The 14,089-nt window shown below is 38.3% G+C and overlaps 1 protein-coding gene across 2 annotated transcripts in view; it reads left to right on the top strand.

Annotated features, from left to right (window-relative positions):
- Window positions 1–1,669: 1,669 nt before the first annotated feature.
- The window catches only part of gmip (GEM interacting protein), a 36,888-nt gene continuing 24,468 nt past the window's right edge, over window positions 1,670–14,089 (top strand). For both annotated transcript variants that reach the window (XM_079835010.1, XM_079835011.1), the window contains exons 1-6: window positions 1,670–2,003; window positions 5,966–6,059; window positions 6,397–6,490; window positions 6,630–6,693; window positions 9,749–9,874; window positions 13,406–13,470. In XM_079835010.1, coding sequence (XP_079691136.1) covers window positions 1,955–2,003; window positions 5,966–6,059; window positions 6,397–6,490; window positions 6,630–6,693; window positions 9,749–9,874; window positions 13,406–13,470 — 492 coding nt within the window. In that variant the 5' untranslated portion in view covers window positions 1,670–1,954. The remainder of the gene's footprint in view (window positions 2,004–5,965; window positions 6,060–6,396; window positions 6,491–6,629; window positions 6,694–9,748; window positions 9,875–13,405; window positions 13,471–14,089) is intronic.

Here is a 14,089-nt window from a genome sequence, read left to right as displayed (position 1 = left end):
AGCACTAATAAAGTCCCAGTCTTGCGGATATTTAACTAAAAAAGGTGGTTTAGGGTTTAGTAAATACTTCAATGAGTCATGGGTGTGTTTTGGGCGTAGCGTGCAATAAACCAATCTCATCTCCCATTCGCTTTAAAAGCCAGTTGCGCTTGCACCATGGTGGATTCGCTATTTACATGGCGGAATTTGAGAGCGGAAAGACTTCAGAGAGGAATCATTTTATTTTTAATATTTAAAGCCCAATATGATGACAAGGCCCCGCCAGTTTATTATACAAATATAATAATATTTGTTAAATGACAGTTGTTTAAATTATTTTAACGTAATTACAAAATTATTATAAAATCTCAAATACTAAAATAAATCAAATGTGTATTTTTACAGACTATGGTTTTTGCATAATGCTTGATGAGTTTGATTGACAGCTGTGTTAGGCAATTAGGCAGGCTGTCTCATGTATGTCACGCGGCTCGCGCCTGTGAGTTCATGAAGTGTGTTTACCTATTCACTTAGCCTGTAATTTGCAGTTGTGTGATAGATAAACAGCAGCGATGCAAAATTCAATACAAAGGACTTTTAAAAAGTCGCATTAACGTGGGAGAGAACCCATCAGGCCGCAAGTAACAGTAAGACTCTTCATTTCCAAGCGCAGGTTCGTTCTGTAAGGGAACACACCATCAGTATCTTGTGATAATGTAGGGGTGAGGTGCTTGGCACTAAGTTTTGACGCAATTCGACCTGAGATTCGAATCCGCCTTTTGCCGAACTCGCTGTACTCCCTTTTCCCATCACATATCAGGTCGGAAAGGCGTTTATTTTCAATTAAAAATCAAGAAAATATTTGAAAAGTGGAAATAAAGTGTCTAATGTTTGTTGTAACCCACTGCTCACTGCCTACGCCACTGTTTAAAAATGTTTATGTGCTGCTGCGCGTCCCTGTGTGTGTGTGATAAACAGAGTGTACGCGCGTTGTGGACCCGCCTATAGGCACATTTTACTAACGCGCTCTTTAAATAACACAAAAAAATATTGCGCCATTGACATTTTAGTTGGTCAATGGCGCAGTCATTTTCAGTTGCCTCAAAATAGCAACACGCCAACAATGCACTTGAACATTTGCTATTTAAACAATGTGGCGCAGGACGTGAAAATGATAACTGCGTCGAGCTGAAACTAGCAAAAATCACTTGCGTCGCACCTGACGCCGCATTGTGCTGTGTGTATGATAGGGCCCTTGGTGTGAAAGGGCCTTGCCAAAAACAACACGTTCGGTTGTTTTTTGCTATTAAAAAACAAACAAGCAAGCCCAGCCCAGATGTAAAGCAAAAGTTACGTAATGCATTACTTTCCATCAAAAGTAACTGAGTAAAGCAATTAGTTACTTTTTTTTAGGGAGTAACAATATTGTAATGCATTACATTTAAAAGTAACTTTCCCCCAACACTGTGGTTATAAAAGTTCATAATATTTCCCATTTGGTAATCATGTTTTGCCAAATTCAGAATAACATGATAGCAGTGATGTTTAAAGATTCGATCAATTAAAGTTGCTGCACAAACAAAATATTTGCAAATTCAAGAGCCTTTGATAGGCCACAAACATAGAATCGCAAAAAAAAAGAGAGAAAAAAAAATGCAGCCACAAATTACCAGCAATATCTGAGGCCTTAGCAGAAGTTGGGGTGTTAGGTGTGTCTGAGAGTGATAGTTAGACAAACTTCCTCCTCATACGATGGTGAAAGAACATTGGCCAACCTCCACTTTAGAGGAAGAGAAGTGGCGTTTGTAAGAGAAGAGAAGGCAGAGTTTTCAAACCCCACATCGCCTTCATGTCCCGTGTCAATGTTCGATGATAGGTGATGTTTCTGACAGAATCATCTTCAGCTGGGGTGGATGGACTAACTGCTGGATGACAACACGAACACGGTTTGGCTGGTTTATCAGTAAAGGACTAGATGGAGGAGGTAGCAGAGACTGCACAGCTGAGGCAGCCAAAGGTTCAGGGTGAGTTGCAACAGGGAAATGTGTTGTTGTTGTGCCCAGCTACAGCTTTAGGCTACATATGTGTAATTGATTATAGTTGTATTGTACACTTTCTTTGCATATGCGTACGTGTGTGTTTGCGTTGCATGCGATTTTCAGTGCATGATCAGAGCACTTCCTGTCTTGTACATTTTGCCCTTTGTACAAAAGTTGCATCTCAAGGAAGCTTCATGTACACTCCTTTTTTTTGTTTTTGTTGGACAAATGTACAAAATTACTGCATCTTGGGGCGTCGTATTGTTTCTTTCCACATGTAAAAAAAAAAAAAAAAAAAAAAAAAGTAAATGTAAAAAAAATTTGTTTATTTTTGTCATGGTGTTTTGGCACGTTTTTTTGTTAATTTACTTTATTTTAGTTCGTTTTTTTCATTTATAATTTCTCATAAATACATAAAATATATAACTTTAATGAGCGCAGGATGTGGAAATAAACAACCTTGATAACCTCAGTGAGAGGAAGTCACATGCACTGGTTTCAACTAATTTGTAATAGCTGCAGTTCTTCTTATTTCAACCACATTAAGTATCACATAACCTCATTTTTGCATTTAGTATCAGAAATAGAATGTTACATTATATGTAACAACTAACAGCATAATGTACCAACTGACAGTGCACCACAGTGCCATCTTTGAGATAACTTCCGGTGGTTGATTTTTATGTATTTTTTTTTGTAGAGCAAAATGGAGATCAACCAAAAAAAAAAAAAATTCGTAATCCATACTGTTGAACTAATCTCTTCATCAAAAACAAGTCCTTATTGTCCCTGTAGCTGAGCGTGTTACAAAACCTAGACAGGATGTGGTTGACCTAAATGGTGCATGTCACAGAGAAAAAGAGAGAGAGAGAGATTGACGGAGAACTTTCTTTGTTAGTGCAGTACAAGAGTGGCACATAGCAAGTTCAGAGTCATATCTACAGCATTACATATGTGCATTTAAGGGTTCATAGGGTTCATAAGTAAAAACTCAGAAAAGCATGTCTAAACTTTGAATAATCTGTGATTTACCTGTGCTTGAAAGGGGACGTATTATGTCCCTTTTTATAAGACGTAATATAAATCTCTGGTGTCGTCAGAATGTGTCTGTGAAGTGTCAGCTCAAAATACCCCCTAGATAATTTATTATAGCTTGTCAAATTTTCCCCTATTTGGGTGTGAGCAAAAACGTGTCGTTTTTGTGTGTGTCCCTTTAAATGCAAATGAGCTGCTGCTCTCCGCCCCCCTTCCAGCGGATCCACACGAGCTTCGGATACAACGTCAACAACAAAACAAATCTCACCGCCAAAATGTCAGAAATAACCAGTTGTGGGGTGCAGCATTACATGTTTGAACCGCAGTCGGACACAGATGGAGAGACTCAGGAAGAGGTTGCAACTTTTAAACTGCACCGTTTCTGAATGGTTAGTGGATAACGTTACATTTATGTAACGTTAGTTGTTGTGGAGTTACGTTGATTCAACTCATCGACTAGCATCCGTCATGTTAATCCATAAATTGTTGAATAGGTGCTCGTGTGGGAATGCAAAAAGTCTGTCACCTGACTATACAATGCATAATAAATGTGCTTTTATGAATTACGTAGACGGTGAGCGTTTACGGGATAAAAACTAACAGCATAGCTCTAGTCTCTGAATACAGTCAGCGACTATGGTAACTTTATCCATATTAGTCGTACAGCCTTCAAGAAAGTGAAGTGAAGTGACGTGTGGCGACCCATACTTGGAATTTGTGCTCTGCATTTAAATGTGAACTATGTAATATTTTTGCAGTAAAATATCCAAAAACCACTAGGCCAGTGTTATATATTTTGTTCAGTTGAGTACTTGGAGTAACCCAAATGTTTCCAACTATTTGTAAATCGTGAGAAATTGCTATTTTAACCAAGGAACCGGGACATGTGAGCTATGCGTTTGAGGGAGTCGCCTGTCGATTGCGTTATATCTGCGTTACCCTCGGTTTCCGGTTTTATTTAGCAGAAAAACGCTTTACTCTCATTGCAGTGTGAACAAGTGTCATAGCAGCCGCCGAGCGAACGTCATTAACTTCCTTTTCAACACACTCAGATATATCTAATACGATAAACAGAGTTGCGTTACCTCATACTCATGACTGGAAAAGAGGAACTGGCGTCGGCGACCGTGTCATAATAAAAGTCCCGCCGGCGACTATGCCATAATAACAGTCCCGCTCTTCAATCGCTCCTGCGGCCTTGCTCAGCTTCACAACAGTAATCTGTAATCTGCTTCATACTACAGTAATGTTAATAATCGCATCCATGAACATGATTTCTGCCCGAGTCCTATCCTGACTCTTTTCCACCGGCTGTGAGGTGAAGACCACATGTCCCAAGATTCTGCGCTCAAACGTGTTTTACGCCTTTGTTTTGAACAGGCGACCTCTAGTGGACGGAAAAGTTACATAGTGTAGCTTTAACCCATCCAAGTGTACACACACCGTGAACACACACACCCAGAGCAGTGGGCAGCCATATTCCTGCAGCGCCCAGGGAGCAGTTGGGGGTTCGGTGCCTTGCTCAAGGGTCTCACCTCAGTCGTGGTATTGAGGATGGAGGAGAGCACTGGTTATTCACTCCCCCCACTGACAATTCCTGCCGGACCTGACCCGCAACCTTCGGGTTACAAGACTCTCCAACCATTAGGCCACGAAAGCTCATTCAGAAAGGAAATTTGCAAACATTCACAGAATATGAAGTGCCATCAATCCTTACTCGTTCTGGATATGAAGTTAAAGCCCGAAGCGTATATTGACCCATCCTTTAGAAACAACTTTTTTCGTATATCCAGCGTTGTAATGACCCTCATTGGTGAAGCAGTCTCGTAAAATGATTTGCGCAAATAACATTTTACCGACATTCTTTGACATATTTCCTTCAAAAATGAAATTCATCCATGGTGTCCCCAGTGACTCGGATGCCGGGAGTCAATGGAGACTCGTATGTCCGTTACAATAACAGGACACTTGTAATGTTTTTTTTGCCGCAGACATTGTAATACTCTAGCGCTGATACAGCGAGTAAACAGAAATGGGGGTCTCTGTGCTTCTCACTCAGGGGTGTGTCTATGCTAAAAGGTCAGATCATCAACAGTCATGGGCGGGGTTTCCCTACTCTTACGTAGGAGTATGGGGAAATATGAAACGCACCTTATGAGAGATTGATAATGATTGATGGGGATTATATAAAAAATATTGGGTGGTTTTTACTAACATCTGTGTTCAAACACCTTATTAAAGTGAATTTTGCATAACATGTCCCCTTTAAAAAAAAAATCAAATGAAATGATCTGTGCAAGGTGATTTATGAATGTTATAGCCTATTAATATTATTGTGCAAATGAACATGAGTCTTGTTGCTTTATCTTTACGGCTTCTGTCACAAAACATTTGTGTGAAGTTTAATGGTGTGACTTCCTGTCTTAATGTCAAACGCACATTTCCCAGTGCCATACATTTTTATTACTCTAGTTTTAGGTTCCAGTTCCTGCAAGCGTCCACACAAACGTTCACGTACTTTAACCACAAACCACAAACTTTTCACAAAGAAGTGTATTGTCATGCTATCTTGTTTTATTTTACACTCATTATATATCACATTACATTCAATGAAAATAATACCAAAACCAGTGAACTAAGATTTGTATTAAAAACCTTTTTGGTTACACTTTATTTTAAGGTGACATAGTTACATTGTACTTAGTCAAATAAGTACTGAGTAATATTAATGAACTACATGTATTATAAAGTTAGGGTTTGGTTTAGGTTTAGTTACTTGTAGTAAGTAGCCTACAGATAGTAACGTGTAAGTAGGTCACCTTAAAACATAGTGTTACCACCTTTTTTTTTTACATCCGATTTCCATTGAAAGAAAATCACTCATGGCGTCATCACATGTTCTTCTGTTTCAGATGGTGGTACCCCAGTCCGTCACTCAGAAATCAAGCGTTACAGTGAGATATTACGGGATTTCGATGCTAATTTGGATCTGTCATTAACATGCTCGTACGTAGACCTTCTCAGTCTGTTGTGAAATTTCAGTCTTGAAAATAAAGGTTCCAAAAGGGTGATTTCAGAGCGATTTGCAGTGAACAGTTCTTACACTATAAAGAACATTTTCCACTATAAAGAACTTTTTTGAACACTTTTGAACAATTTTGTCCAATTGAAAGATGCCATGGATGTTAAAACTTATTCACGAAACCATCAATTCCAATAAGGAACCTTTCTTTTTAGGAATATAAAAACAGTTTTGATGAAATAAATGACAGCTGTTTTAGCTCTGTGAGAACCGCCATGTTTCATTTTTAATATCTTTGTGTCTGTTGATTTGATTTCTCAGGACTGTGGATGAGCTTCTACAAGAAGCAGACTCACTGTCTTTAACAGACACCTCGGCAGACACCACACTGAACGCTGATCTGGACGATATTACAGTGAGACATGATTGATGAATTATTGTTCCCACTCTTTTTCCTCACTCATAACTCCTATTTCTTGATACTTTTGGGTTCAACAATCTCTCTCAAGCAAGAAACGTGCAACAGTGAATATTAAAAGCTGCATGTTTTCCAGGGTGAATATGAGGAGTCGTTGAAGATATGCCGTGAAGAGGAGGAAAAGGACGGAGGCGTAACTGGTAATTCTTTTTAAGATCCTTGTGTTTGTTTTTTGCTGGACATTTGGAGGAAGACTAACAGGGTGAAGGGTTAATGAGATTAGACACTCGCATAAATATTAGAAAGAATATCTTACATCCAGCCTATTCGTATTGAACCCTACAGAAGACGTATGGTCTTCCGTCCCTCATTTGGACATAGACAGCACTGATATCTGAGAGGAGCGAAGCAAGAGTCACTGATCAGGCCCGGAGGCATCATGTCATGCCACTAAATCTTTCTTCTTCAACCTGCAACTGTTTATGTGTTATTAGCCACATGGACTAATTGCCCCTTGCTAACAAGATTAGCACCGGACGGGGGTTAGAGAGCAGATTAAACCAGCAGACAGCTGCTCTCTGTTTTTCCCGCTGATCCATCTCTCCAAGAACTATAAAGAGATGGGAAGGAGAGAATGTTAGCATTAGAACTGTAATCTTTATATCAAATTGGAGTTGAAAAAAAAAATAGATATAAAACATAAATTAAGAAGGGATGAGTAACCAAATGAGATGAGATATATTTTGACTAGGTAATAGCTTTGCTGCATGTTGACGTTATCCATCCTTGGGTGCTACCTGCTTGCTCTGTTAGCATATACTGTAGCTGTTTGCTAGCTGAGATTAGGGATTATGCTAACACTCAAAGTTTAAATAAAACGTCCACATGGTGACCTTCGAGGCAATCTCTTGGCTTACTCACCAAACACATCATCTTCATTACGTACACCTGAGACAGACTTCAGTATCAACAATTTATTCCTTTGCCGTCTTAGCCTAGTTCTCTAACCCCCACTGTGAGCAATCTGATCAGCCAAATGGATTGACTAAGCAGAGACGTTTCATGAATTCCCTGGAGAAACCTGAGTTTATTGTTTTGTGTCCTGCTAAATATTAAATCATATATATTAATTTTAGATTCACCAGTTTGGGTGGTTTAATCTCACAAAGAAATGTCCATATTTCACTCCAATTTCAAAAGACAGTAGCCTAGTATGAAAAGTAAAATAAATTGTATTTTGCATAAAGAAGTCTTTTTTTGTGGACCATTATGACTATCTTTTTCATTCAACATAACTGAAATGTATGCCAAATACTACAATGTTAAATACCTATAATTTATTTGACAAATTAAAAAATGTAACATGATTATTTCACATCACGGTAATGAGAAAGACATTTTTTTTGCATCACAATAATGAAAATGAGAAAAAAAATTGTATCACAGTAATGAAATTAAGATTTTTTTTGCATCATGCATCATATTTATCTCTATATCACAGTAATGAGAATGATATTTTTTTCTATATCACAGTAATGATAATGAGATATTTTGGCATCATGATAATGACAATGAGATTTTTCTGTATATCGCGGTAATGAGAATGAGATATATTTTTGACATCATGGTAATGATAATGATATTTTGCATCACGGTAATGAGAATGATATTTATCTCTATATCACAGTAATGAGAATTACATTTTTTTCTATATCACAGTAATGAGAATGATATTTTTCTCTATATCACAGTAATGATAATGAGATATTTTGGCATGATGATAATGACAATGAGATTTTTCTGTATATCGCGGTAATGAGAATGAGATATATTTTTGACATGGTAATGATAATGATATTTTGCATCACGGTAATGAGAATGATATTTTTCTCTATATCACAGTAATGAGAATGAGATATATTTTTGGCATCATGGTAATGAGAATGAGATATGTTTTGACATCATGGTAATAATAAGGATATTTCTCTCTATATCACGGTAATGAGAATACAGTATTATTTTTGCATTATGGTAATGATAATGAGATTTTTTTGGCATCATGGTAATGACAATGATATTTTTCTCTATATCATGGTAATGAGGATGAGATTTTTCTCTATATCACAGTAATGAGAATATTTTGGCTTCATGGTAATGAGAATTATATTTTTGCATCACAGTAATGAGTATTACTTTTTTCCCCTCTATATCATGGTAATGAGAATGACATTTATTTTCACTTCAGTTATTTCTCTACATTACGTAATGAGAATGAGATTGCTTTACAATATATATATTTTAATACATTTTCCTTGATTTTGGAGTGAAATATGACCTGCATATGTTCTTGCCATGAGATTCACCTGTGTGTAAAATTGTGCTGAGAAAATCATTAACAATATGTGTGACAGTAACGTCAAAATGAATTTGATGAGAACGAGTCTTGTTTAAAAGACCGTAAAGTAATGATGAGTGATCTATATCCTTATATCAGGAAGTCAACCACACCCTAATCAAAAAGACCATCACTATACAGTCTGCTACTGTCCTGGATTATTTCCCCTTCCCTCTGTGCCTAAAGCGAACACACACACACACGCATATGCTTTAACATGACAAGCCAGGAAGTACGGCAGGATGGAAGTGGAATAGAGACAGAAATTGGTGGAATGATGGAGAAAATTCAGGTTTTTAGTTCTGATGTTTTGATCAGATCACATTTGTAGCATTAAATGCACAGGGAGGAGATAGCAGACAGAGGGAGGGTGAACTGTCTCGGTCTCTGTGAAATCCTCACACACTCACTGCTGAGTCCCAAAGCCTTTCGGAGACTACTGAGCGAGCCCAAGAGCTCCCTATACAGGCATTTTGCATGGATATTGAATTACCAATCCGGAATATTGTGCTGAAGAGTCGCAGGGATTCGACTTTTCCCTCTGACTATCAAAGATGTTATGATTCTGTGCTTGTTTCCGACACTAGACTTATGGAGAATTATGTCTTTTTTTAACAATTAAGCTGCTTTTTTTTTGTCTGTGTTGTTATGATGGGCATGTACTGCAACTTTTTGCATTTTCCAAAGCTTTGCCTTCACATCATTTGAAGATACAGAAGATTTATCCTCAGTAATGAGTGACAGCCTACAGGATCGTTAAAGCTGGTTGAGGACAAGCCTCTGTTAGTCCTGAGCGGGGTTTAGTTTACATAGAGCGAGGCATGCACACAATCCATTGATGCTGATGTATTCCACCTCAGCCCAGGATGCCGACCTGACCCTCTGTCGCTGCGAGGGTGGCGTGGAGCTCGCCCTGCAGTATGCCAAAATGTGGTGCCGTTATGCCAAAGACCTGCTGACCTGGATGGACAAAAGAATCAGCCTTGGTGAGTGCTTTACATTTAGTCTTTGAATACACTATAACTTCTGTCAAATAGTCACTTAGAGGAACACACATCCAACTGTCACAAAAATATAGAAAACTAATATTTAGACTCATGTTTTCTATGTGCTGACACATTATGCTTAGGCTTGATTTGTTTGCCAGTAATTATAGATTTCTTATTTATGCCTGGAAGAGAAACAGCGGGAGCGCTTCTTAGAAAAATGACATGAGAATCTAAAATTAGATCTCTGAGAGAATGAACAACACCTGCAATGGGCTGAATTAACCTTTAACACGTCATCTCTCACAGCACCCTCTAGTGGAAGGTTACTGACAGGTTACCCTTCGTGAAAAAGAAGTACGCTTCAGCAAAAAATAATATACTTTAAACATCATCCTGCCGAATGTACTGACAAGCATTTATGGTAAACCAAGATATACTTTAAAGGAGTAGTTCACTTCAGAATTAAAATGTCCTGATAATTTACTCAACCCCATCTCATCCAAGATGTTCATGTCTGTCTTTCTTCAGTCGAAAAGAAATTACATTCCAGGATTTTTCTCCATATAGTGAACTTCAACGGGAACCAACAGGTCCAAATTGCAGTCTCAATGCAGCTTCAAAGAGCTCTATACAATCCCAGCTGAGGAATAAGGGTCTTATCTAGCGAGTCATTTTCTAAACATTGATATACTTTTAACCACAAATGCTCGTCTTGCACTGCGACGCGATGCGGCACGCATTACATAATCACGCTGTAAAGGTCACACATGACGTAGGTGGAAGTACCAACCCAGTGCCGAAAATCTCATTTTCTCCTCCAGCTTCAAAATCGTCCGACATCGTTGCTTAACCTTTTTTTTTTTAGTAAAGGGCGTTTGATTTATGCTGCCGTCCCGTGCTATTTACTAGGTAAAAAATTAATATGAAGTTCGGAAATAATTTTGATACCCAAATTCCCGAGATGGGCGTGCTATAAACTTTAAACATGGTGGTGGGGAGAACTACTGCTGTGACCGGTATGATTGATTAGTCTAACCCCCCCCCCCCCCCCCCCCCCCCCCCCAAAACAGCTTGATCATCTTGTCTTGTCATTAATGTAGTACATATTTACATATACGAGTAATCATTTGAAGAGTATTGTTTGTTTTATGCACAGCGAAAATAGCCTGCATTTTGCCGAAAATTACAGAATCGGCCGAAAGTCGACTATATGGATAGCATCGTTTATATGGTTGTCAGGGCATGTGACACTACATATAATGTTGGTTTTAATAAGATTTTCCCAATAAATAGGCAACCTAACCTAACCTAAATATAAACCTGGTGTCCTCCATGATCCCTGTTTATTAAAACGACAAAGCACTTGAATGCGACAAGCTCGTAATCACGACATCTGAAGTGGGAGTTATGAAATTTCCAATAGCACGTGAAGGCAGCATAAGCCTTTACGCATACACTTTGTTAAAGGGTTAGTTCACCCAAAAATGAAAATTCTGTCATTAATTACTTACCCTCATGTCGTTCGACACCCGTAAGACCTCCGTTCATCTTCGGAACACAAAGGAAGATATTTTAGTTGAAATCCGATCGCTTAGAAAGGCCTCCATTGGCTCAATGGCACGGTTCACTCTCAAGACCCATAAAATGTACTTAAGACGTCGTTACAAAGTCCATCTCACTACAGTGGTTCTACAATAACTTTATAAAGCGACGAGAATAGTTTGTGCGCAAAAAACCTAAATAACGACTTATATAGTGATGCCCGATTTCAATATAATGCATCATGAAGCTTCAAAGCGTTATGAATCAGCGAGTCAAATCATGATCCGGATCGCGTGTCAAACCGCCAAACTGCTTAAATTACGTGACTTTGGCGATTCAAACCGCTGAATCGACTCCCTGATTCATAACGCTTCGAAGCTTCATGATGCCTTGTTTTGAAATCGGTATAAGTCGTTATTTAGGGGTTTTTTGGCCATTCTGAGCCATCGGATTTCAACTAAAATATCTTCATTTGTGTTCCGAAGATGAACGGAGGTCTTATGGGTGTCGAACGACATGAGGGTAAGTAATTAATGACATAATTTTCATTTTTGGGTGAACTAACCCTTTAAAATAGGCTCGGTACTTCCACCTACTTCCGCGTGACCTTTTCAACGTGATTATGTAATGCGTGGCGCATCACAGAGCAGTGCAAGACGAGTGTAGTAAAACGTTGTTTGTACGGGAAGAAGGAGGCGGGAACCGGCGAACATTCAACAAGTTTAATCAAAATAAAATGGCGGCGACAGCCCCTCACGGTCGACTGCCGCCTACATACAAACAAACACAAAATGAAAATAAAAAGCTGCAGCCCCTCACGGACGACTGCAGCGAACACAAAACAAAACATAACACAAAATCCAGGCCTGGTCCTCTCTCGTCCCTCACTGTCGTCGCTCCTCCTTTATAGTCCCTCACTCCTCCGCGAGGGCCGAGATCGCTGCGGCGCGCAGCTGGCGCTCATCCTCCCTGATGAGCGCTGCCTCGTCCCGCCCTCACGGTCCCTCGGCCTCGCTGTTCGCCACAACAAGCCTTTGTGGTTAAAAAGTATATACATTTTTATTGTATTTTTAGAAAATGACAGATCGTTTTGCTAGATAAGACCCTTATTCCTCTGCTGGGATTGTGTAGAGCTCTTTGAAGCTGCATTGAGACTGCTATTTGGACCGTTGGTCCCCGTTAAAGTCCACCATATGGAGAAAAATTCTGGAATGTTTTCCTCAAAACACGTAATTTATTTTCGACTGAAGAAAGAAAGACATGAACATATTGAATGACATGGGGGGTGAGTCAATTATCAGGCAATTTCTATTTTGAAAGTGAACTAATCCATTAATGTAATTTCTATTGAAATTCACATATTTAAATATATCTGTAATTTGTAATGATGAAGTTGCAATTTAGTCCATTCCAACTATTTTGTTGTATTGAATGACACTACATTTAAAATGATAATCAAGTACTTTACATGTGCTTTAGTATGTTAGTCAACACATAAAAATAAATGCACAACAAAAATGAATTGTTTAAAGTAAAACTTTTAATTAGTGTGTTAAGAGATACAGTCATGAAGATGTACGTTTGATAAATAGCCTGAGCAATAAGAGACTGTGCTTAAGCTCAGAATATATAACAGAGCCTGCCAGACATCAATAATAATAATGAATGAACAGAAGAGGGAAAGCATACAGTACATTACCCGGTGTGGTATTCCTGGAATTACAGATGATGAATGTCCTATTTTCCATTGAGCTGTAATGCTAATGGGCTATGGCCCGATACAGTTATGTCACGTAATGTCCGCTCACTGCTGTATTGATATTTCGAAGAGCTTTGTTGTGTCCATCAATACAGATGCAAACTATTTCTATCAGTCAATCGTATCTTCCATTTTGTGTGTTATAAACCTCTTTCTTCTACATGGCAATGTCACCAAATATTCCAAATATGGCATTATATTATGAAAATTATTTTCTTTGTTTGCAGAGCAAGAGTTTGCAAAGAGTATAATGAGAGCGGCAGATGCAGCCAAGTCATGTGTTGCTCAGCAGGTAAAAGTGTGTTTGTGTGTGTGTGCAAAACATGTAGAGTTTATACAGCTTTTGGCACTTTTGGCCATATAAAAACTCTTTTAAAACCCTTTTCAAACTCTAACTACTTTATTGATTTCTCTAACAATGTTCAGCAGTATACATTCATTGCAGGAGACCTTTTTTTTCATAAAAGGCATGAACATTGCATAGCATCTATAGCATTATGTGATGGAAATAATGGTGGTAGGAATAACATTTTAAAATGTTTGGGAATAAAATGGCTGAATCCATTGCCTTGATAAGATTAATTTCATAGCTAGCATTTTAGATTTAAAAAGACAACACAATACACACAATTAACTAGTATGTGACAGTTTTTGCACAATTTGATAGCATAATAGATGGATGGATGGATTTTTGTGCTATAAAGTCTAATATAATCTAAGATAAACTTAAAGGGATAATTCATAATTTACTCACCCTCAAGTTGTTCAAAACCTGTATGAATTTGTTTCTTCTGCTGAACATAAAGGGAGATATTTGGAAGAATGTTTCTCAGCAGCCATTGACTACCAGTGGGGGGAAAATATATAATAGTCGATGGCTGCGGAGATCTGCTTCGTTACAAACTTTCTTC

Source organism: Gobio gobio (genome assembly GCF_949357685.1).
Source record: "Gobio gobio genome assembly, chromosome: 1".
Lineage (NCBI taxonomy): Eukaryota > Metazoa > Chordata > Actinopteri > Cypriniformes > Gobionidae > Gobio > Gobio gobio.
This window is presented reverse-complemented; position numbering and strand designations above follow the sequence as displayed.